General features: G+C 39.4%; 2 protein-coding genes across 2 annotated transcripts; both read left to right on the top strand.

The window, feature by feature from the left end:
- The first annotated feature begins 3,224 nt into the window (after positions 1 to 3,224).
- On the top strand, positions 3,225 to 7,106 carry ubap1 (ubiquitin associated protein 1). Its single transcript, XM_061727825.1, has 5 exons — positions 3,225 to 3,376; positions 3,604 to 4,428; positions 5,126 to 5,284; positions 5,654 to 5,755; positions 5,922 to 7,106. Exons 1-5 carry the CDS (start codon positions 3,341 to 3,343, stop codon positions 6,060 to 6,062), a joined length of 1,263 nt encoding a protein of 420 aa, XP_061583809.1. The 5' UTR covers positions 3,225 to 3,340; the 3' UTR covers positions 6,063 to 7,106.
- Positions 7,107 to 9,460: 2,354 nt separating this feature from the next.
- Positions 9,461 to 24,121, top strand: dcaf12 (DDB1 and CUL4 associated factor 12). Its single transcript, XM_061727824.1, has 9 exons — positions 9,461 to 9,819; positions 12,197 to 12,487; positions 15,662 to 15,940; positions 18,341 to 18,401; positions 18,576 to 18,769; positions 19,988 to 20,053; positions 20,250 to 20,412; positions 21,368 to 21,546; positions 22,180 to 24,121. Exons 1-9 carry the CDS (start codon positions 9,760 to 9,762, stop codon positions 22,336 to 22,338), a joined length of 1,452 nt encoding a protein of 483 aa, XP_061583808.1. The 5' UTR covers positions 9,461 to 9,759; the 3' UTR covers positions 22,339 to 24,121.
- Positions 24,122 to 24,359: the final 238 nt, after the last annotated feature.

The raw sequence follows: 24,359 nt of genomic DNA, 5'->3' as shown, positions 1-24,359 counted from the left end.
GTAAGTCGCTTTGGATAACAGTGTCTACCAAATGACACTAGTAGTAGTAGTAGTAGTAGTAGTAGTAGTAGTAGTGTGTGTGTGTCTGTGTGTGTTAATTACACACAATGTGTTAGATAAAGCAAAACTTAAAACTATCTCTCAAAAGTTGGCAAGCAAATTCCCAAATTTGGGACAAAACAACTGAAACCCACCCAACTTCTCCTGCGTCTTGCTTTTAGCATAATTACCAGGAAGGACATCCAGATGTTTGTCACATGAATGTTACAACATGGCACCACTGTGAAATTTTAAGAAAACACAACCTTTTCACTTTTGAAAACTTTGTGAATTTTAGTAGTCTTAAACTGGTTTTTAAATGTTTTCATAATCATGTTTCCCCCCTGTTCTCTGAAGTAGTTATTAGGCATCAGAGCTCTGGTAGAGTAACCACACGGGCCTCCACCAATGGTGATTGTCGTATCCCAAAGTATAAGACCTCTTTTGGTGAGTCTGTCTTTTCTGTGAAGGGTGCAAAACTCTGGAATTCTTTACCGACTAATTTAAAATTAGAAACATGTGGCAATATTTTGGACAGAGGACTCAAACTATCTCTCTCTCTCTCTTGGCTTGGCTTCGCGAACAAAGATTTTATGAAGGGGGCTGTCCACGTCGACTGCAGGCACGCTCGTGGCTGACAAGGCCGATGTGGGACAGACAGGTCCGGCCGCAGCGGCTGCAGTCAAAGGTCACGTCAGGGACAGCTGCTGAGGCTTCCAGGTTCTTCCTCCTACTCAAACTATGGCTCAAATCTAAACAACAGTGCCTACATGAATAGGTCAGGTCTGGTTCTGCTCTTGAATGTTGTCTTTGCTTTATATCTTATGTCATCCTCTAATTTTATTGTATATTTTATTGTCTATACTTTTTTTAAAGCCTCCTGTGGACAAGTGTTGCAAATCAGCATGTATGCTAAAACACTCAAACAGTGCATTTGGTTTGTCCTATGTAATTGTGATGTCCATACCAAATAAAGAAATAATAATAATAATAATAAAAATATGAATACTAATCATCACTAACTATAAAACAAGATCACCTTTCAGTAAAATTATTAATAAACCTCTTTTCACTGAAAATAGATGTAATATGCACGTTTATTTTGTATGTTATTTGAGTTGTTCGGATCGTAAAATCGTATTTTATTTTATTCCTTTTATCAATAAAACGTGACGTCACGCGGGTGAGTGACGTCTCACAGGAACCAGTTTGAGCGACAAACCAAGATGGCGGCCTACGACGAAGCAGGAAAGAGGTTCCAGTTTAAATAAAAGTGATCCTCGACAACAGTTTCAGGTCTCAGTGTCAGTGCGCTCGGTGGTCGTCGGGATTTTGACAGGACGAGACGGAGCAGATACTGGTGAGGAGTCCCCCGCTGGTGCAGGTCAGCCGGGGCGGGGAGGGGCGGTGGCGGCGGAGCAGCAGTGTGATCCGGGTCCAGGCCGGAGCTCCGCCGGGCAGAGACCGAGCAGCGACCCGCTCCTCCCCGCTGCCCCGGGGACCAGCTCCCGCCGCCCCGGGGGCGCTGGGGCTGCTTTTAATCGTTCCATATCTTTATCTTTCTCCCCCATCAATCAAGGGAATGTGTTGTCAGACTTCTGCCGGGTTTGTTGTGAGGAATAAACTACTATAGCTTAGCGCCGGACCGAGGCTAACACAATTACACAAATACAGTCAACTTCTCCCTCTAAGAAGTTTACAGAGCCATATGGGCCTGGAAATAATCCATTTAAACCAAGGACTACCTTTTGTATTTTGATGAATGCCTATTGGTGTCATCCTTCCGTAAGTAGTTTACATTAAACAGTCTCATCTCTAATTCGATGACTAATCACTGATAAAGTGTATTTGTATCGCTACTCACTATATTTAAAAGGGTAAGCAGAAAAATAACTTCTGCTGGAGAGGTGTTGTGTAACTTAATCCACTCTATCAGAATCAGAAAAGGGTTTATTGCCAATTGTTAAACACGCACAAGGAATTTGTTGTGGTGATTGGTGCAATACAATACAATACAAATATAAAAGCAAATATATAAGAGATAAAATGTATAAACAGAAATGTACAATATGAGGTTTTTAAAGTGCCGGATATGAGTCTGTACAAAAAGTGACTTAGGATGACAGAAATGGAACAGAAACGGAAACAGAAATGTACAATATGAGGTTTTTAAAGTGGCAACTAACTATAAGACAACTACTAAGTTAAGTGTTCACGCTTCTAGTGATCTCTTATTATTACTGTTTAGGTTGTTTTATTTGACTGTTAAGTGTACTTAAGCAGGGATTATCAGTATGGATCATATTGTTTCTGTACTTGTAAATGTATATTGTTATGTCTGTTTGTTATGTGTGGACCCCAGGAAGAGTAACTGATGTACTGCATCAGCTAAAAAATAAATTATATATATATAAATAATAAATTCATAAATTCTTCAGGTTTGAGATGCTCCGATCACGAGATGTCCCTGTCACAGTCATGCGTGTCTGTGGTGAATCAGTGGCGCTGGCATGTCCCTTCAGGAGCAGACACACACAAGCTGATACAGGCTCATGTTTGTTTTCATTGGTTTAGAAAGTGCTTGCAAAATGATCATCGTATGTTTGTGAGCAGGATGGGGGTGGGGTTCAATGTTCATGTTAAATTTAGGCTGTTTTCACTTGTAAATCATTAAGTGGATCTCTTTTTCTAAACTTTTAAATTGCAAAGATACAAGTTCTGTGAATGTTTGCTTTATTTTGATAACTGGCATTGTTGTATTTTGATCAAGAAATGGAGAAGACTTAGTAGAAGAAATTTGTGATTTATTTATTTTTCTCCCCTTGTGCCAACATCTGTTTAGATGTCAGTGTAATACAATTGCAAAGATAGAATCAAGATACTTGGGTTATTTGTGTGCTTTTCCAACATAGTGCACATGCATACTTATGGTTTGTAATTATCAGCAGAAAAAAAACACATGGCACGCTTGCTGTTCACAAACTCATGCACTCGTGTTTTTTTTTTCAGACTCTAAATGGCTGCGAGGAAGTCTGGAACAGATGCATACAACAACGGCAAGAGCTCATTTGTGATATTTTAATAACATGTCACATTGTATACAGAGATGTTTAAAGTTGTGAGTTATGTGTATGTTGTAAAGTGTATACGGTTCTTATAGTTTCAGCTTCTATTATTGTAATCAACATTTTTTGTTCTTATTTTTTGCGCAGGACCCATCAGCTACCTCGATGCTGTTCCCTTCAAGATTAATGATAAATTCCGCTGTCCAGCCAGAGTGGGGCTTCCTGTTGGTTTCTGCATGCCAGATTATGGCTCTGTATGTGCAGACACACAGGTAAATTAGACACAGGGTAGTTGTGGATTTTTCACTTGTGTGATATAAAATAATTAGAGCAACCTTCAACTGCAATTTAATTAAATTTGTGGTATTCAAACTCTTTAGACATTTGAGCTGAACTTTTACAAGCATCTAACCATGCTTAATAAGTAGTGCACTGATCATTATTTGTGTTTCCTCTACACCCATCTCCATAATTCTTCCTTTGATTTCTTCATCATCAGTATGACTTTACGCTGGAGAGGCGTAGTGTGCGCTGGGGAATAGAGCTTGCGGAGGCCAGAGCAGCAGAAGCAAGAGCAGATGAGGCTGCAGCCAAGAAGGATGCAGAGAGCAGGGAGTCTATGGTCCGGGCCCACGACACTGATACTGGTGGAGGGAAGAAACCCCGGTCAGTTGCAGAGGATCAGGACATTCCACCACCAGCAATGAACCCTGTCCTGGCAGGGCTGAGCCACAATGCTATCCTCACACCACTGCCTGCCCCAAGCCTTGGCCCCAGGAAAACCCAGCCAAGCACTCCTCAGCCACACAGCCTCAATCTAGCTGATTTTGAGCGAGAAGAAGACCCCTTCGACAAGCTCGAACTTAAAACTTTGGACGATAGAGAAGAACTAAGGAGCATCCTCCAGAGCCAGCCTCAACCCCAGCCACTTCCCTCTGTATCCCCACCAGAGGCCTCTCAACAAGGGCCAGCATCTCGTGGAAACAGCCCATCTCCACCCAGCACCAACACCAGCCTGCCAGCAAAACCAGGCTTTGCCCACAAACCCAACGGGTTGGTTGCCTTGCTGGATATGGACAGAGTTGGGAATTCTGGAAGAGTAGGGTTTGACACAGACGATCGACCTTGTAACATCCGCTCTCTGACTTTTCCTAAGCTCTCTGATTCTGGTGACCCAGAGCCAGGGAGATACAGTCAACTCCCTGCACCCATTCCTCTAGCCCGACAGAGCCTACCGAATGGCAGCCCGCCGACTTTACCAAAAACACAAGTTATCGCTGCACCTGAGCCGCTGAGTCACAACAAGAGTGCAGCATCAAAGCTGGTGAGTGTTGCAGGCAAGTTTCTCAAGGCGTGGAACCGCTGTGGATCGGCAGGGCTATGAGCTGTGACCGTTGTATATTTTGATGTTGTACTGCGGGTAAACGGCATCAATTTACACACAGCGGATTGACCTGGCAGGAAGTCGGACATGAGAATGATGTGGATGAGCTGGTTAATTTTTCAAAATAACCCACCACGAGCAGGCACTGTTTTGTACATCCATTCGCATTACATTAATCTGTGGGCGGTGGGTAAACAATTGAGAGGTTTTAGATGAGATTTGAACTCATGTGCAGTGAGGTGCTCAGTTAGGAAGTCAAAAAGCAAATTTTATTTGACTATGTCAATCCTTTTTTTTTTTCTTCATTTTTTTTTTTTTTTTCTAAATATGTATAATTCCAGAAATAACAAGTGCAGAATATCATGTGAGCATGAAAACTTTGAACTGGTACCCTCACAAATCCATCTGTGGAGCCACAACTCACTAGCTCTTCGCTTTTGAAATGCTCCTGGTGAGACTTGAACTGCTGCAAAACCCGATCACGGCGCTTCCACTCCCTGTGGTACACAGGCATTACAGAGAATGCAACTTTAGTGTGTCAACTTTGTGTGCAACGTTGCACAAAATATTTACAAAAGGTGGTAACTAAGAAAATCTCAGAATCATGCTGATATTCACCCCTTTTGTTTCTCACTAGACCCTCCCAGGGTCGGGATCTTCTGGCCTGCCTTGTGGCGGAGCCCTCCTCAGCATGACACCCAGCGAACGTCAGTGTGTGGAAACACTTGTTGGCATGGGCTACTCTTATGAGGGAGTCCTACGGGCCATGCAGAGACAGGGGCAGAATGTGGAGCAGGTGGGACCCCCGCTCACACCAGTGTGCAGAACACTCTAACATATTTAAAGTCTGAATACATCACATCTGTAAAAATAACACTAGATTAAAAAAAAGGTATTGCATCACCCAGTCTGTCTTGAGCTCACGGAAGTAGCTCAGGTACTTTACGGAAAATATACCTCGAACAACAGTGTCAAACTGTTGTATTAACATGGTAGCTATGAGAGGTGGTAAAACGGGGACTGTAAATGATGAACTTGCACTTTAAATCAGTAATCTATTGTTGTAAGCTGATGCAGCATAAGATTTAAAATAATCCATGAAGAAGATCAACATAAAATGTTCTCACTAGACGAACGGTTAACATTTGCTTGTTGTCTATCCAAGGTACTTGACTATTTGTTTGTCCATGGCCGCCTGTGTGAGCGAGGCTTTGATGCCTCTGCAGTGGAAGAATGTTTAGAGATGTACCAGTGTTCAGAAGAAAAGGTTTGTACCTTTTTGCCACTAGATTACTGTTTTTGCATTCATAAGTTAATGTGAATGCTGTAAATATTTTACACATTTCATATTCCATTCGCTGAGAAGCTGCTAATCTTTCAGATTGCATTAAAAGATGATGTAATGTAGTATTAACACTCCTCATCTTTCCCAGGCCTTGCAGTTTCTTGAGCTCATGTCAAGATTTGGTGAAATGGGATTTGAACGAGATGCCATCAAAGAAGTGCTGCTAGTCCACAACAATGATCAGGAGAAGGCTCTGGAGGATCTGATGGCCCGTGCCACAGCTAGCTGAGTCAAGCCACTCAGCTTACCAAAGCTGTACCCAGGGCATGCTTCCTGCTACCACCCAACAGCCCCCTTTCCCTCTGCCTACCTTGTTGCACCATGCCCTGCCCTTGCCTTGGCTGTGGAAGGGACAGCTAGGACTTGTATTTCAATGCTAAAAGATATTGTGAGCTGAAAAGGAACTGAAAGATTTGGGCTCTCATTCTGATGCCATTGTGATTTTCTTCTACGTGGAAGTATTTATGGGGGCAGATAAAACTGCAGAACAGAGTACAGTGTGACGGGCTCAAGTGTGACTTTTGGCAACTCAAAAACAACTACGCTGCCATCTTCCACTGCTTATTGCAGACATATACAATGGTGATGGAGATATGTGGCCTAGCAGAGGCTCCCTCAAACGGAACAATCTTAATTTATGAGAAAAACTCAAGGCACAGTCATCAGAAGGCTGACTGAAGAAGTGCCCTCTGAGCAGTTGTGCCCTGCACCTGTTTCTGTTCTACTTTATGCTTTCATTTATTCATGTCTTGGTTTTCTGTTCATTTGGGCACTTTTTCATGTCAGTTTTAAAATGACATTACTTTGCTTTCTGTTTTAGGAATTGCATAATATATCTTTACCAATTATAATTCAGAACGTAAGAGTACCACTGCCCAATTGTACTCTTTTTCCTGCACTGGAATAGCCTGCTACAGTGGGGAGAGATGGGAAAAATTCCTTTGGGGGAAATTTACAAATGACCCATGACCCATTGTCACTGACGTGTCACATACTGCACAGGCACACATTTCATAATTCGCATCTTATTTAAAATAATACACTGACACTTTTATTTTGGATTATAGAGAGTTTGATTTAACAATGTAACCTATATTGACTTACAAATGTGATACTATACGTTGTGATGAGCATTTGTTTGCAGACTGGAAAAGAGTGAAGGTTGTCTTTGCAGCCACATCACAGTGCAATAGAGACATTTCATGTTGGATGACTGTTGACTGGCACTTTGAGCCTCAAATAATTGCTGAGAGAAAAGGAATAGTCCTCAAGCCTTGCTGGAAATTGGGTTGGAAACAAATTATGTTTGATTTCTAAAATTCATATAATTAGGTTACTGGATTTCAAACCTCCAAATTGAATCAGCCATGACTTTAGTCAGATTGTCAGTTTTTTTTTCTCCTCGTGTCTTGATTTCACTTTGGTTGCCATCTCCACATTCCTAAATTGAAAAATTAAAATGTCTTAAACATCTTCCCGATGTTGATTGGGTGCAGATGTTCAAAAGCAGGACAGCATCCTTCACTTTTACAATATGTGATAATGGACCTCTTGAATTCAATATGATAAAATCAACAACAACAACAACAAAACATGTCTGCTCAGTTGCACCAGGAGCAAAGGTTGAAATCAATAGAATTTCCTTTAACTCTAAAATTGTGATGGCTTCGGCTTGGTAACAGATTAAGGGCTTTCTAAGTTATTGAAATGTGACTGACACTTTGCCTGGGACAAGTCCAAGACTTGTCCCCTCTTCAAATAAAAGTGGAACTTGTCTTACCATCAACTTGTTTCTGAACAAAGTAGTTAAATTGTGGTTAACTGCCAAAATGGATATTGTTTTATATGCTAAATCGAAAGATAAGTGTCTGCAAAATGTTTAAAACACTGTTGAAACTACAAGGATGAAATGTCCTTGCAAAGAATTAATAGATCAAATTACGCTCCCTCACCAAGTGGAACACACAAAGCTCTCCTTGAAACAAATTTAACAGATGTATCATGTTATTAAAGTTTGCATTCCTGGTGCAGATGATTAAACATGTTATAACCAAGATGTCATGTTCGGCATTTTAATCGTATAGCCTGTTGACATGGTAGACTTTTTTTTTTCTTATTGCCTTCCTTTTTTATTTACTGTGCTGAAGAAGAAAAGTACAGAAACCTAACAGAAAAACACATAAGTGGTATTATTAGCTCATTACTTGACTCAAGTGTTGTTTTTTCAATAATAGTTAAAGCTGATATCCACTTTCCACCTTCCTCACAGTGACAAAATAGTTGGGCTGCTGATGTTATGTACATTTTTGGACCTCTTCCAGTTGATTCTTCATTTTTCTGGTCGAATCTTTGAATTCTTTTCAGTTTACACTATGTAGAGTAACGGATTTATACATTAGATTTCTGAGTCATCACACAACGAATTTAATGGAATTGGAAATATTTTATCAGCATAATAAAATGTGGGTGAGCTCAGTGCTCTTTCCCAAACACTGAAGATGTGATTTCCAAACCTTTTTGTTTCCTTGTGAATATTTTGGAGAATTCACACAATTAAAAGTCCACATCTTTTCAGTGGTGGATTTGTTTATTGTTGTTGGCCTTGCTTTTTGCATTCATATCAGAGCTTAAGTCAAAAAGATGTTGGTACATTGGAAAGTACAATTTCATGTCCCCTAGTTTGTCTCTCCTCAAGCAAATGTGTTATTTTCTCTTTGTTCAGATGAGAAGACAATACAGCAATAATACAGATGTTCCGTATTCTGAGTGGTAACTGGAAATGCCAAACTATGAGGCTTTGTCAGCAAAAAAAGCCCAACTTGAAACATATGCAGCTCACCTAAGAAAAACTGTTGTTTTAATGTTGTTTCTGATTTCATACTTCGTTTTTGATCACATAGCCTACTCAAACCCTTCATTTTTACTTATACATTAACCCCTTGTGCTGTCTTTGGGTCAAGGGAGAGTGAAGGGAGAAAAGAAGGAATGAAGGGGGGGAGAAAAGATGGAAGGAAGAAAGGAGGAAAGAAGGAAGGAAGTAGGAAAGGGAGAAAAGATGGAAGGGAGGAAAGAAGGGAGAAAAGATGGAAGGTAGCGAGAAAGGAAGGAAAGAAGGGAGAAAAGATGGAAGAAAGAGAGAAAGGAAGGAAAGAAGGGAGGGAAGAAGGAATGGAGAAAAGGAAAGAAAGGAAGGAATTGAGAAAATAAGGAAAGAAGGAAGGAAAAGCAAAGAAGGTAATAAAGGAACAAATGACGGAAGGGAAGTAGGAAGAAAAAGGAGTAAAGGAGGGTAAAAAGGAAAAGAGGAAAGGAAGGAGAGAGCATGGCAGGAGGAAAGAAGAATAGAAGAATTGGGTCATTTATGTTAAGTATGTTTTTAGTGAACATATTAAACATATATAAACCCATATTATTTATGGTTAACATTTGATAAAGAATGTAATATTTTCATTATAGTAATTATAATAGATGAAATCACTGACACGACATATGAATCAATAAAATAAAAACGTCATCAAATCAATGGCCTTACGCAGTCGCGTGAACGCGCACGTACGACGCTCCCGTTCACGTACGACCTTGTTGTTGTTGATGTTTAACGCCACTGCGCCTGCGCAGTACTCAATGCTTTTGCCGCTGGAGCGTTGATCGGAGCCAGAGGGGGAAACGTCAACGTCCTGGACCCAGGGAGCCGTCTCGAACCCGCACACAGTTCCGAGGCTTAAGTGGCCGTTACTTAGGAGACGGGGGAGCAGGCGGACTGATCTTGTAGCTCGCAGCTGCCCTAGCCGTATGTGATCGCCCTTCCTGGTCCGGACACCGCCAGCGAGGGCCAAGCAACAACATAGCATATCGCCATTATATGACCCAGTGTCCAGCGTCACTTTTACCCTCCATGTGGGTGAGGGAGCTGTGTGTGTCAGATTATGGCGAGAAAAACAGTTAGCAGGAAAAGGAAGGCAGGAGAGCCCAAGGACCAACAACAGGTAGGAAACCGGCTGATGTGTGGCTAAGAGCACCGAGCTAACCGGGCTGAAATAAGCTGCTGGAGACACGGGGACGGCAGCAAACACATCAACCCATGCTTTAAAATGTCAAAAATCAACCAAAAAGGGAGATTTGATGCTTGAATGTGTAATATTGCAGTGTGTTTTTTGAGAGTCAGCCTTCGCTAAGATTAGCACGACGTTAGCCACCGGTAGTCCGCTGTGAGGGCTGATTTATGGTTCCGCGTTACACCGACGTAAAGGCTACGCCGTCGATTTAACGCGGAACCACGAATCAGGCTTAAGGTCTGCTCAGTCGTTGAGAACTTCGTTGTACAGGACTGTCTCAGAAAATTAGAATATTGTGATTTTCTGTAATGCAATTACAAAAATGTTATACATTCTGGATTCATTACAAATCAACTGAAATATTGCAAGCCTTTTATTATTTTAATATTGCTGATCATGGCTTACAGCTTAAGAAAACTCAAATATCCTATCTCAAAAAAATTGAATATTCTCGGAATCTTAATCTTAAAATGTAAACCATAATCAGCCATATTAAAATAATAAAAGGCTTGCAATATTTCAGTTGATTTGTAATGAATCCAGAAGGTATGACATTTTTGTTTTTGTAATTGCATTACAGAAAATAAAGAACTTTATCACAATATTCTAATTTTCTGAGACAGTCCTGTAATGGTGCATTTAATAAGTGCTTAATACGTGCATTTGTTCAACTGCAGTGTATTTAAATAACACTTGCACCAGTCTTTGTCATGTTGCCTCTCTGTTGCCCAACTCGGGCCATCACAATGAGGAACAAGAACAACGCTATATTGATTGAAAACTGACATTTCCTTGACTCAACTAATCGGTGTTAATAGGTCTTTACTTAAGGCAAGTTTTATTTGTATAGCACAATTCAACACAATGTAATTCAGTTAAGTGCTTTACATCAACATTAAAAGCAGCAAGACACAATTAAACTGTAAATATCAAATAAAATTATAAGAAAAGAGGTAAAATAATAAAAAGCACAAGTTGTTAAAAAGTAAGTACAGCAGGCAAGTATTTAATTGAAGCGTATGCTTCAGTAAACAGTAATGTTTTTAGCCTGATTTAAAGGAGCTGACACTTGGAGCAGACCTCAGGTCTACAGGAAGTTTGTTCCACCGGTGAGGAGCAGAATACTGAAAACTGAACGCTGCCTCACCTTGCTTGGTTCTGGTTCTTGGGAACCACAACAAACCAGATCCAGATGACCTAAGGTGTTACTTTGGCGTTAGACTACAGGTAAAGGCCACTTGGGTCATCCAGGCCTGGTTATCTGCACACTAAATGTGGATCACTTATGCTAGATACTGGATTGGACGTTTCCCTATCAATAACATTTCTCATCAATACGATTATACATATAATATCTCTCTTAAACTGAGTAATAACACCAGAAATGCAGATTTTATTGCTTAAATTGCATGTTAAACATAAAACTTGAGTTTCAATACGCAAACTACATCTGAATAATGTGGTTTACCAGTCTGGTACTCATTCTCTGGAGCTTCAGTTTTAACGGCAGACTCTACTGAAATGCAAGAATTATTAAATGACTTTTTGTCTCTCAAGGCACAATAAACAGGGATTGAATAATTATACCAGGATGGTAGAATGAATGTCTAAATTTACCGTACATATGTTTATCTTGCCGTAATGCAAATGAGGATGCTTGAAGTTGGGTGCTTGTGCCCAGGCAAAGGAATCAAAACAAATACTACTAATAATAATTATAAACTGGAATTCAATTATTTAATATTGTTCTGTGAGTTATGGATGTTATCAATGAGAAATTACCAAGTTTAAGTTTGCCTACAAAAATGTTGCCAATGTGGCATTTAGTTTTGACAGTATTGCGTGAATATGTTATTGAATATAGGTCACGATGTCAGTATATACTGGACTTGTCTGACTGCAACGTCAGATACTTCTGCATTGGCCAAGCCTTATGAATTGTCATTGACGGCATAGATGTATGTGTGTTTTTGTTTTAATACTCCTATAATCTACTAAAGCGCTTAAATCTCTACCAGTGAACAGTGTGTCTCTGGGGGATGGGTGCAGTACAACATAGGTATAGCTTGTAGTATTAATTTACTGATGAAGAACCCCCAAAAACCGACAGATGTGAAACTGTTGGATAAACTTAATTCAAGTCTTTCTTTTTTTTTTTCCACTGATGTGCTTATTTGCACACTCAGTTTTTGACAGTTGTGTGTAAAGCATAAAAGATAATAACTTGCATATGTTTTGGGCTTTCCCAAAGGTTACCTACTTTTTCCACAAATACACTTTGGACATCTCTTGCTGTCTCTTTCCACAGCTGGGCTGGTGTCAAGCACCACAGAAGCGGAGCCGTGTTTCTTGTTCATCCCGACATGCTCAGCAGTGGTGGTGCAGTCGTCACTCTGTGCTATGTGCCCTCCGGGGGCGGGAGTTCAGACCTCAACAGCAGCACGAGTTGCGGCTCCAACGGAGCCTGCGTAGCTTTGCAGCAGGCAGACTCCCTGGAATCCTCAAAGAGAGGGAGTTCTCTCTGGGGCGACTCAATAAAGTGTTCGCTTCACAGTGGCTTAATCAGCGGCAAGTGGTGTGTGGGACTAAGTGCAACACGGTAAGATGTTTATTTTTCCCTTGGTTGGTCAGGGGTTTTCATACATGTCTAACATTTGATTGTAGTCAATGCATTATCACTAAATCATTAATTTGACATGCATTGCAGTAGTTGTAATGGACATTTGATTTGGGTACCGTATTTCTCTATTTGTATAACACTGTTTGATATTTATCTGGATACATGACATACAAACTAATTCATTACATTTTCAAACAGAATGATTGGATTTGATTCCATGTGTCAAACGCATTGATGTATCAGTGATGGAAAAGGTGCAGAAAACTGGTGGACTGTTTTGTGGCATGGTGTGGGAACTGTGATCTCATCTTGAAAATGAACAAGACAAAGGAGATGATTGTGGATTTTAGGAGAGCCAGGATTTAGTCACATGGTTTTTCCATCCTGGGAGAACTAGTAGAGGTGGTGGAAGAGTATGAATACCTTGGTGTTCACCTGGACATCATACTGGACTGAAGATACAACACTGATGGGTTTTTTTGGAAGGGACAGAGCAGACTTTACTTCTGAAGGTAGCTTAGGGCCGTTAGTGTTTGCAGCAAGATGTTGTATATCTTCTATAAGTCTGTTGTGGAGAGTGTAATCACATCTGCACTCATCTGTTGGGGGAGCTGCATCAAAGCCAGTGACTAATAGAAACTGAACAATCAGACAAAGAAAGCTGGCTCTGTTCTGCGGGTTGTTCTGGAGCCTCTGAAGCTGATTGTGCAAAGGAGGATACTTCATAAAACGAAGAACATCATGAACAACCCTGAGCATCCTCTTCACAACACAGTGATCCAGTGATCCAATGAAGTGTCTTCAGGATTCCTAATAGGACTCCTTGTTCTATAATAATCAGTTTGCTGGATGTTTGGACTTGATGTCTCGCTGTAGAATACATTTGGGGCAATCTCTGATGGTGTTGCACGATGGTTAAGCAGCTTCCTGTAATTTTCAGGATTAAATACACCATTCATTCTGACCACGCTTTACTGTTTCCTGTAGTCACTCATAATTGCACACCCTTTCAGCAAAGTAACTTTCTTCTTCTACAACCCAACTTTTTATTTTTTATTTTGTCAGTCTAGATCACCAGCTGTCCTTATTCACCCCAGTTCCTAGGTTTTCATGCATAGTCACTTCACCTTATTTCCATGTCAGAGTTATGGATTTTTGGCTGCCGTTCTTGCATGAAGGCAATTTATGGTCAGACTTCTATAGAGGGGATGGGTCTAACTGGGTCCCTGGTGTCTGCTAGTTCTGAGCTGATGCCGCTGCTGGACATCTTTGAAGGGAAGTGAGCATTATGTGTTTTCTGGGCCGAACACTGTCTGCAGCCCATGGTATTCCCTATTTCTTTGTGCTTCTTCAAAAGTACTTGATCACATCTTGATATTCTCATCTGCTTTGAATCTTTACGTGGAAAATACCTTGATGATGCGCTGGAACTTTGTTGTCTTCTTGTTGTGCTCAGTCTTGCCGTAGTGACATCTGTCACGTGAAATATTTTTTCATAACTTCACCTTGGAAGCAGAGTTGGCCGTCTCCCGTTTCTACTTACTGTGTTTTAACCAACATGTAAAATTGATGGTCAACCGCACGTGTTTGGCATCATTGGTTAAATGTACATCTAACTATTATGTTTTTTAGTTTTTTTATGCTCATACACGTACTGCTGACTGCACTTCTGGTTAGACGCTTTGCGCTATGCATTATATTGCTTTGTTCCTGTACACGGATGATAATAAATGATAATAAATGATAATAAAGTTGAATCTAATCTATGATCCTTTAAAAAAAAAAAAAATCTGACTTTGTTGACGAGTTGATCCAGTTGTCAAGGTCAACGGTGGTCATATTGAATATTGATTTGATCTAGATTTGCCTGTTTTGCATTGTGTGGGTGCATGTGTGTATTTTTTTTAAAGCATTCTTTCTTTACTTTTTTTCACATTTGTTCAAAAGACTTTGATTCAGACACAGTACAATACAGATTATCATTTTACCCAAGCTGTGACCCATGTCTGACAGCAGGTCCTGTGATTACCTGTGAACTCAACCGGCTTAGGCCAACTTATAGTCAGAAAGAGTCTGCAATACCTTCTGTCTTTTTTGTGTTTGTGTGTGTTTTTCTTGTGCGTCTTGTGCATTCATCATGATGCCTCAGATGTATGTTCAGATCTGTTATGCCACAAAACTTCATCTATGTTCTGTTGACTTTTATCCATGACCCTATTCTGTAACTCTATACAGTGCCGACATCGGTTCAGAGACATTTGTTTTTGCTCTGGACCTACAGTATGATGGGATCATAGGTGTATGTGCAGCTTTCACTGCTTTGAGGAAGGGATCAGGCAGACGTGATGGCTGATCTTCTGCTTGCTGTGCAGACTCTGCTCACCCAGTGCTGCATGTGGAACATACCCATCTTTTTTACTCCAACACAGAAATCTTTCTTTGACTTTTTGTAGGATCTGTAATAGAACCCAACCCATGAAACTTTGGCTGTTAATTAGGCCATTGACCAGTTTATTTGAGTCAGTGGTCTGCATATGATTTAATTACATCTCCAATTTTCCAGTCAGATTCAGATTTTTATCATTTATATTTACACCTTTTATGAGATATAAAAAAAAAAATTCTGGTCATGTGTCTACATGTTTTGGTTTGCCTTCCATTTAAATGTGAAGCAGTCTAGTATGAGGCTCAGCAACTCCAAATCTATGACAAATAGAGCACAATTTAGGTCTCTGAGCGTATTTCCATAAGTGAGGCTACCATTAGTGTACCCCCAAGGAGGGGGCAGTGATTTACTGGCCTTTTAATCAAGAGCCACTATCCATTGGGTGTCCATTTCCCCCTACAGTTTATTTGGTTTCCTGTAAATAGAAACAAATGCTGATCGTTTTATACCATTTCTACAGATATTTCTTGTTGAACTTGCCATCATGCTGATGGTTGGCATGTTGTTATTCAATTACCAATTGTAATATTAGGATAGTATCCACTTTATTTGTTGTTAAATGCTTTCGTTTAATGAATATGAAAATAGTCTTGGCTGTTCGACCAATTGACTGGATCCAGTCATCAGTGCTGATGTTTATGTTTTCAAGGTATGGTCGTTTGACACATTTTGGGCTAACCAAGTACATATTCTTTCTTTACTTGCAGCTTTTCATTGTTGATGTCCTGACAGGACAGATAACACGCATTCCGATGCTGAAGGACAGGGAAGGTCATGATGGAAGCTCTGGGGTGATAGGTGCACCAGTAGACGGGCAACATTACCACCCACCAGTAAACCCTCGTGCACGTATGGACCAGCAGGGATGTGGGATCCATGCAATAGAACTCAACCCCTCAAGAACACTGCTCGCTACAGGAGGAGACAACCCCAACAGCCTGGCCATCTACCAGCTGCCTACGCTTGACCCCGTTTGTGTTGGAGATGTAAGTGTTTAGTTTATTTATTTTTTTTGCCATTTACAGTTTTTTTCTTCTGTAGACAACTCTAAAAACTGGAGTCAACACCATATTAAATCATTTCTAGCTTTTTTTAAGTGATCATGAAACAGGAATGAGGTGCTCCAAGTTACCAGACAGTAGCTTTACCAGCCATCCTAATTCTTCTCTTCTTATGCAAGAAATTAGTCTGGAATTAGTCTGGTTCCTCTGGATTCAGCTAAAGGACTCTAGAGGATTTCAAAAGAAACTAAACATGCAATGTTTGCAGAGCCAGACGGTATCAGCAAAAGACTTCCAAAATGGCGTGCAGCAGAGTAGGACCACAAATCAATAACTGTCAGTTTTACAGTAAAAACATGTGAATCCAAGGTGTTCTTAGCAATTCTTTAACAGTCTTTGTTATTTTGGAAAGTGGTTTTTGGTATCTCTTGTATGAGTCAAATAAGTCTAGTCACACAAGTCTTGTACTGAATGGGAGGACTACCAGCCCCATTTCCAATGAGTGAATTCTCGCAAAGTGAATTGTTATGTCTGATTAGGTGAACTGGATGAAGGTGTTTGTTTGAAGCCCAGCTAAAACGGATCTGCAGTGTATTCATTTTCATGAAGCAGATTATAGGTCCTTAACTAATTCTTTTTTTTTTTTTTGACTCATCTCAACTCAAAGTGTAAAAGGACACACGAGAACAGGATTTGTGACAAATCGCTGACTTACAAAAAAGTGACATGTTTGGATTTTTGTAAATGAAAGCAGGTTTTGGAATTAATAAAAACTGAGCAGTCACACTTAAAGGAGCTTGAGGCAGGATTTATGAAAAAAATGCGTATACGTTTTAAGTTTTCTAGTAATAATGTCAGATGAAGCGTTCCAAACCAAAACGAATGAGCCCTCTAGCGTATCTCTCCGTTGCCTTGAACAGGCTGTGTGCTGCAAAATGTGCTGCAATTCCGGGCCCGAATTTCCCGTGCTGTCCTGCAGATGTGACGTCAAATGACGCTGCATGCGCGTTCTCCCGTGCCGGCTTCGCTGTTGGCTGCAGTAACCCCGACGGTCGTCGTGGCGCTAATGAGTCTCATTTCTTATTCTTGCCTCAAGCTCCTTTTAACATGGACATCAGAATGATATTACATTTCCAAATATCTATTGTAAAACTGATTTCTCCATTGGAACTGCCTTTTAGCAGGTTGTATGTGTGTCATGAAACAAGGCTGTAAAAAAAAAAAAACAACACATCATCTCAGTGTGTGGGTTAACTTAGCTTATGAGAGTGACTCTGTTTTGTTTTTCTTTTGCTACTGAACAAAGTTCTTTGACAAACAAACTCCCACAACAAACATCTGTAAGATAAGAGGCCCCCTGGCTTAGGTTGACCAATGGTGTAAATATCAAAATTGAGAGCCCTATCAGCTGCTCGAGGGCTTCCATATTGAGCTTGCCCTTTGGCTTTGTCTGGACATTATTCTGAGGAAAATGTGAAATCAAACCTAGTATTTTACCTTGATTATAATGTAGTTTGTTCCATGCATGGAAACTTAAAAATATATCGTATATTGGATCAGTAATTGTATCAACGTAAAGAGCACCATGAGGACTGAATATCTAAGCTTAGCATGTTGTACAATAGTAGGATAAAAATAACCTGTGAAGCAATAGCCACCAAAACATTTGGGGAAACAAGAGGATAACCGTGCTGCAAGTACTAAATACTCTAAAGCTGTGATGGCCAAGATGCAAATCATAAGCGTGGTACGACAAACAGTCAGCAGCCTCTGTTTTCTTTCACAAGTATCATCAATGAAAAAAGTTAAACAATAGCTAGAAAAAAAGGAAAAATTAAATTCTCTGAACAGCACATTTTTAATGGTTGAGGATGAGGATGAGGGACACCAGTGAAAGGGAGAGACAATTAAAAAGAAGAAAAGAAAGGGTTAAGACCTGTGGTCCGGTGCATAAAGGGAGATTCACTGTAATATTTTTTTCTGTTGTTCCTCGATCCAGTATCTTGTGGCATATTTTAATTTCTAGTGAAAAAAAGAGAAGACCTTGTAATCTGTTGAAGGTTTGGAGACATGTAAACATTATTCTTATATGTATCTTAACAATTGGATAAGGTAATAACTACAATTGGAACAGGTAATAACTACAAAAATGTGTTTCTCTGGGGCTAATTAATTATTTGAAAGAATATTGGAATCAGCAGGTCTAACCTTTATTTAAATTGAAAGTTGGAATTGACCAGGACAATTTCACTTTGTTCATGTCCAAATACAGTTTATATTATTTTATTAAATTGATTACCCACTGTTAAGAATGAGCTGTTTAGTATTTCTACCTGAATTATACAAAGTTGTACAAATATTACATTATAGCTATTTGTTTTTCAGGATGGCCACAATGACTGGATTTTCTCCATAGCATGGATCAGTGACAACATGGCAGTTTCTGGTGAGTTTGCACGTGAGCACTCTACAGTGAGCACACACACACGCATACACAAGTTTCCTTCATCTAAGTCACTGTTTTACAGAGTTTGATGGAAATGCTTACATTTTATATCACCACCTATGTAAATATTGAATAAATCAACGATTTAGTCTTATTGTGCATTCACATTTGCAGGGTCCAGAGATGGCTCCATGGGTTTGTGGGAGATTACAGACGAGGTAATGAGCCAGGCTGAGGGGATTCAGAATGACCAGACTGTACCCTCCTACGCACACATCTCCCACCGTGCCCTCAAGGACATCCCCAAGGAGTACACCAACCCGTACAACTGTAAAGTACGGGCCCTGGCCTTCAACAACAACCATAAGGTAAGGATGCATATGCTGGAAACTACAGTATTTTGAGTTTGTCTGAAATGTATTTTATGAAACGATGGATAAACAAAACAACTCAGAGCTATAGCTTTATAAACGATAATTCATTTGATAAAGGCTTACGTCAAACTAAAAGTGTAAATATATGGATGAGTTTTAAGTCTCCAAAAACCACTTGCTTTTATCCCTTTTCGAACAACTTGAACATGCTCTTCAAACAAGTTGTTCTTTTGCCTCAGTACGGAAATCAAGTGGAAGCAGCAAAGTTTTTAATGACTAGACTATGGCAACAGTGTCTCCATTTCTTTTTTTAATAGCAGTCAAAATGTTTAAGTCCTGATGGTAGGTATTGCACTTCAGTTTTATTTTGCACTTTGGTCAATGACCATATTGAAGGGAGAAAGTGAGTCTCCTCCATGAACCACTGCTGCTTGTTTTGGGTGTCCATTTTTCAATAAATCTTTTATATTTCTTCTATCCCAGGTGGACATAAATCTGACTTAATGGCGATCACAAAGTGAATGTAACCTGTTTGTGTGTCTAGCCCAGTAAAGTTTTAGGACCAAAGGTTTCCTGGTTCTGATCTTTCTTCAGATGTGGTTGTGAAAAATGAAGTATTGGTTTAAGACGAGCACCAACTCTGAACCAGCACTTGTTTGTTAAGTGCCATGTTTTCTACAGCAGTGGTCTTTCAGACTAATTCCCACCTACTGAGCATGAAAAAGCATCATTCATACGTTGTGTAGGTAAACACATCTCAGCACTTTAATCTCTGCAGATCAGTAGTAACATTGAATATTAGTTTTGTAACTACCTTCGTCACCAGACTTCAGCATAGTGGCAGAGGTGCTGATATCCAGGTTTACATTCAATAAATAACTCTGAAATAAAATGTACACAGTAGCATCTTAAGGACCTAGCGTATGTGGGTGCAGGTGTGTGCACTTACAATGAAATATTGGGTCTGCAAGCTTTACATGAATGATGATGTATCTTTCCTCAACCTTTGTGGCTGAGTTGTTAAACTCAGCTTAGGATTCTGAGTTGTTACACTTGGTGTAATTATCTTTGTCAGTTATGAACACGATAGTTGTGCACAAAAGGAGAAACTGAAATTGTGTGGTTTTATAAAGGAATAAAGAAGTTGGGTTTGCCACCTGGGACTTCAGTAATTTATGTATTTTCTTCTCATATTGTTTTTACTATGTTTAGGAATTAGGTGCTGTGTCCTTGGATGGATATTTTCACCTCTGGAAAGCAGAGCATAACTTGTGCAAGGTAGTGTTCAAAATTACAAAATACATTGTGTATGTTTACTACAATAGCAGATATTTTTCTAATTCTATTTTTTTTTCTCTTTTTTTAATATTCAAATAGAGCTTCACAGAGTTTTGCTTGAAAGCTGTTTGTTTTAACTCATTCTGAGCTGATGGCGAAGATCCTCACCATTAATGTTATATGTTGATTTCCGTAGATACTGTCCACCAAGCTGCCTCACAGCAAAGAGAATGTGTGTTTAGCGTATGGGCAGGACTGGTCAGTGTATGCTGTGGGTTCTCAAGCCCATGTTTCCTTCCTGGATCCTCGCCAGCCAACACACAACATCAAGTCTGTTAATTCCAGAGAAAGAGGAAGTGGTAAGTGATGTGAATGTCCTAAGAAGATTAAAAAACACTAGCAGAGAGCAGATGATCCTTAAAATATTTAATCAATTAGTTTAGATATTAAATACTCAGGTGTTAACAAGAACATGTTAGTGTTCTTACATTGAGATCTCTGTTTTTAGTAGCAAGTGTGATCATCTTTTGCAGCATTCTTTCTTGTTACGCAAGATGTTTTTCTAAAAGCTGTTGATCAGTCATCCACATTGGAATATAGGATTTTAGTTTACTCTTGGGATATTTGTGGTGTCCTCACATTTTATTGATTCCTTCCTTCAACGTAATTTCTGTTGTCAGCTCCTCGACTGTGACATTCCTGAAACTTAGTTTAGGAATGTTTAACTTAGTTTCCCATTCTCTGGTAAACCAACTTGTAAGCCATGTGATGGTATTTTGATATTTCATCCATTTGCTTTTTCCGTTCACAAGGAGATGTCTTGAAATTTTCCCTCGAATCTGCTTGTCCAGTTCAAAATCTATTGCACCATCAACGATGGCAAGCCATCCCGATACCCTGAACCATGATACTATCGCAACCATGTTTCATAGATAGAATGAAGTGTATCTGCTAGAGATAAAAGTTTTTATTTCTCCAACACCCTCAGCAGACATGATTCAGTGAGAGGCCTCAAGCTAGCCTGGCCAGCCATCTATTTATTTCCTATCTGATACAAAGAATAAATCTAGTTCCTCTGGATTTGACTTGGCTATTCACGTTTCACAAAGTAAATGGATATGGCTGGCTGGTCAAGCTAGTCTTTAGCTGCTTTGAAGTAACTCTGGGTTCCTTTTGTCCTTGCTCATTGAGTCGTTCAAGGTCATTGATCATTCCTAGGAAGGCTAACAATTATCAATGTGATTCAAATACTGTAAATGACTTTGTAGCTATTTAAGTAGCTCTGCGCTAACTCTAGTTTGCCTCTTTGTGCAGGGATCCGTTCGGTGAGTTTCTATGAGCAGATAGTGACCGTGGGTACTGGCCAGGGTTCTCTTCTGTTCTATGACATCCGGGCTCAGAGATTCCTGGAGAACCCTTTTAATCCAGGCGGCGGGTATCGGAAGTGCCCAGGCGATGGCATCCTTAAGCTTACTACTGGAAAAGGCTGGCTGGTATGTGCTTTAATTTCTAATTTTTCATCTTTTTTTCTCCATCTGAACTAAAAGGACAATCTTTTTTTTCAACAAAAAAACCCCTAGCTCACTATGTAGATGACTATATTTTGTGCTTGCCATTTTGTAGTGTTCTCCAAATATGTAGTGAAAATTGTGTATCTGTGTGTATATATATGTATATATAGCCCACTCAATGTATCCCACAATGCATCATGAAAGGTAGTTTACAGTAGATGGTATAACCATCAGTTGGTCATAGTGTTGGTTTTGGGCACTGTTGGTTTTATTATATTTAAAATCCTTGTTAATAAGTTAATGATGCTAATCAATAGAATAAATGTGTGTTTGTGGGTTTGACCAGTGAATGCGACTAGCTTAGCATCAGCAGTTGTTAAAGTAAGTGAGCACTTTAATGCTGCATGATCTGAATGCAGGCAAATCTACATGCAAGTGAACCACCATCGATTAGAAATAAGATCACATGTATGTCTTTTTTTTCCACATTTAATTGTGCAGCTCTGACTACAGTTCACACACTGTATAAATTACATACGCTGACAGAAATAGTCATGATAGCCAGGGCTTTCTTTTCTCTTGACCCATAATTTCTTCCTTCTGTTGTGTTTTCAGAATCATGATGAGACTTGGAGGAGTTACTTCTCAGACATTCATTCCTTTCCCAACGCTGTGTACACCCACTGCTACGACGACTCCGGCACCAAGCTGTTTGTAGCTGGTGGACCACTCTGTTCTGGCCTTCACGGCAACTACGCAGGACTATGGAGTTAGCCTATTCTTCTCCCCAATCCCTCGCTCCATCCGCATCCAGACCTTCAATTATCCAGTCCTTCCATTCCTCTCCTTCTTCAAAATCATTTGCGTCATTGTCTTTGGTATTCCTCTCTCTCAACAAACTTTCACTGTGTTTTGCTCACACTTGGACTCAGGAGCATGATCTTTCATAACTTTCAGTATTGTTATAGTCCATATTTGTGTCCACTTTCACACAATTCTTTCTCCCAGATTAATCCTTTGCACTTTTTTTTTTTTTTAATCTAAATGTACAAACAGTTAATTAATAACTTAAAGAGCTGCAAAGTCTGCCACTGAGGAACTCAGAATTTCACATAGGTAATAAAATATACAATTTTCACATTATTTATACATTTACATCCAACTTGCAGGGATAAAGTTGTGCTCTTGTGCTGGCTTTTTTTCCCTTTTTTTTGTACACGAGGATAGCGTTAACTGCTGCTTCTTCTGTGATAAATGAGTGTCTTTGTGAAGAACTTGTGGAATCATTCCAAAAGTTTGTTTTAATTTTCTTACTTTAATAGGTGGTTTTAAGAAAACAACAACAAAGAGAGGAAGGCTTGAAGGATTGAGGATGATTAGTTTAGGAGGACTGACCTGTGACTGACAGTTGACAGTAAATAGTTACTGGTTGGACGGCCAGCAAGAAACGTCTAAAACTACTCCCTTCTCCTACCACAGGTAAAACAAGGAAGCTAATCAAAATAAGACTGTTCATCTTACCCTCACTGAGATATCATCATAAAGAAACACTGAGACTGATAAATACAATGTTGTAACGCTACCTTTTTTTTTTTTTTTTAAAGATTGATTTGACAGGCATACTCCTCCTCATATTCCAGTTTATTTGTATTTATTTTCACCCTTCCTTTTCAGTTTCATTGAGTTGATCAGGACTGTTTATTTGCTTCTTTTGAAGGTGGTGGTGTGTATTTGCCAAAGTCTCATGTTCCTTTTCTGTTGGACCAGAACCAGAACTTTTCTTTGTCTAAAAGTATGCTGTTGTCACTAAAAGGTTTGGTCCAAGATTTTAGGTTTTGGTAGTAAATTATGCATCATTGAATATGAAGATAATAAATACACAAGCCTTTAGTCACTGGACTAAAACTCCTCAAACAGGAACTGGAGAGATTATCCATCTGAGCTCAGATTGATCTTCTCAGCTAAGAAGGATGCAAGAAGAAATATGACTTATAATGATCTTTTTTCACTCTACCCTGGAGTGAAATACTACAGGCACATTTCTTGTCACAGTTAAACATTTCCCCCCTCTTTGAACCAAGGAGTGAGCAATTTGCTCTTTTTCTTGATTGGTAGAGGCAGGGTGGGCTTAAATTATCTTTTTTTGCCTCCTTGAAGTCTTTCTGTGAAAGACTGCCAAAGGCTATCATAATTTTCCATTTCTACATGGAATCTTTTCTCACATTTCAATGATTGGAAAGAAAAAGAACTCAGACAACACATTGAACAAATTCACACTTTAAAGTGTATTTTATATAGAAGTGTGCGTGTGTGCGCGTGTGTGTGTATATGTACGTGTAAATTACATAAAGACAATTGCATACATGTATATGTCTGAGGAAGTGTGGATTGATATGTTTACTTGGTGTGTTTCGTTTTCTTTTTCTTTTTTAAATACACACCTCCTGAATGTTTTTACAAATGACTAAAACTGAGGATGTTGTAAGATATTAACATCTGGGGAAAAGATATAATCCTTTAAAAGGAGTAAATAAAAATAAAATGTATATTGATGTAACATTCTTTTGTTTTTGAACTTGATATCCGCCTATTGAAGATTTTTCTCTTGAAAGAAAAAAAAAAGATGTATTGAAATGTTGACTGATTTTCAGGACAGGACTACAGGACTGTCTCAGAAAATTAGAATGTTGTGATTTTCTGTAATGCAATTACAAAAACAAAAATGTCATACATTCTGGATTCATTACAAATCAACTGAAATATTGCAAGCCTTTTATTATTTTAATATTGCTGAT

The sequence above is a fragment of the Cololabis saira genome, chromosome 8 (assembly GCF_033807715.1).
Source record: "Cololabis saira isolate AMF1-May2022 chromosome 8, fColSai1.1, whole genome shotgun sequence".
Taxonomy (NCBI): Eukaryota; Metazoa; Chordata; class Actinopteri; order Beloniformes; family Belonidae; genus Cololabis; species Cololabis saira.
The sequence above is the reverse complement of the archived record's forward strand: the minus strand, read 5'-3'. Positions and strand labels throughout refer to the sequence as shown.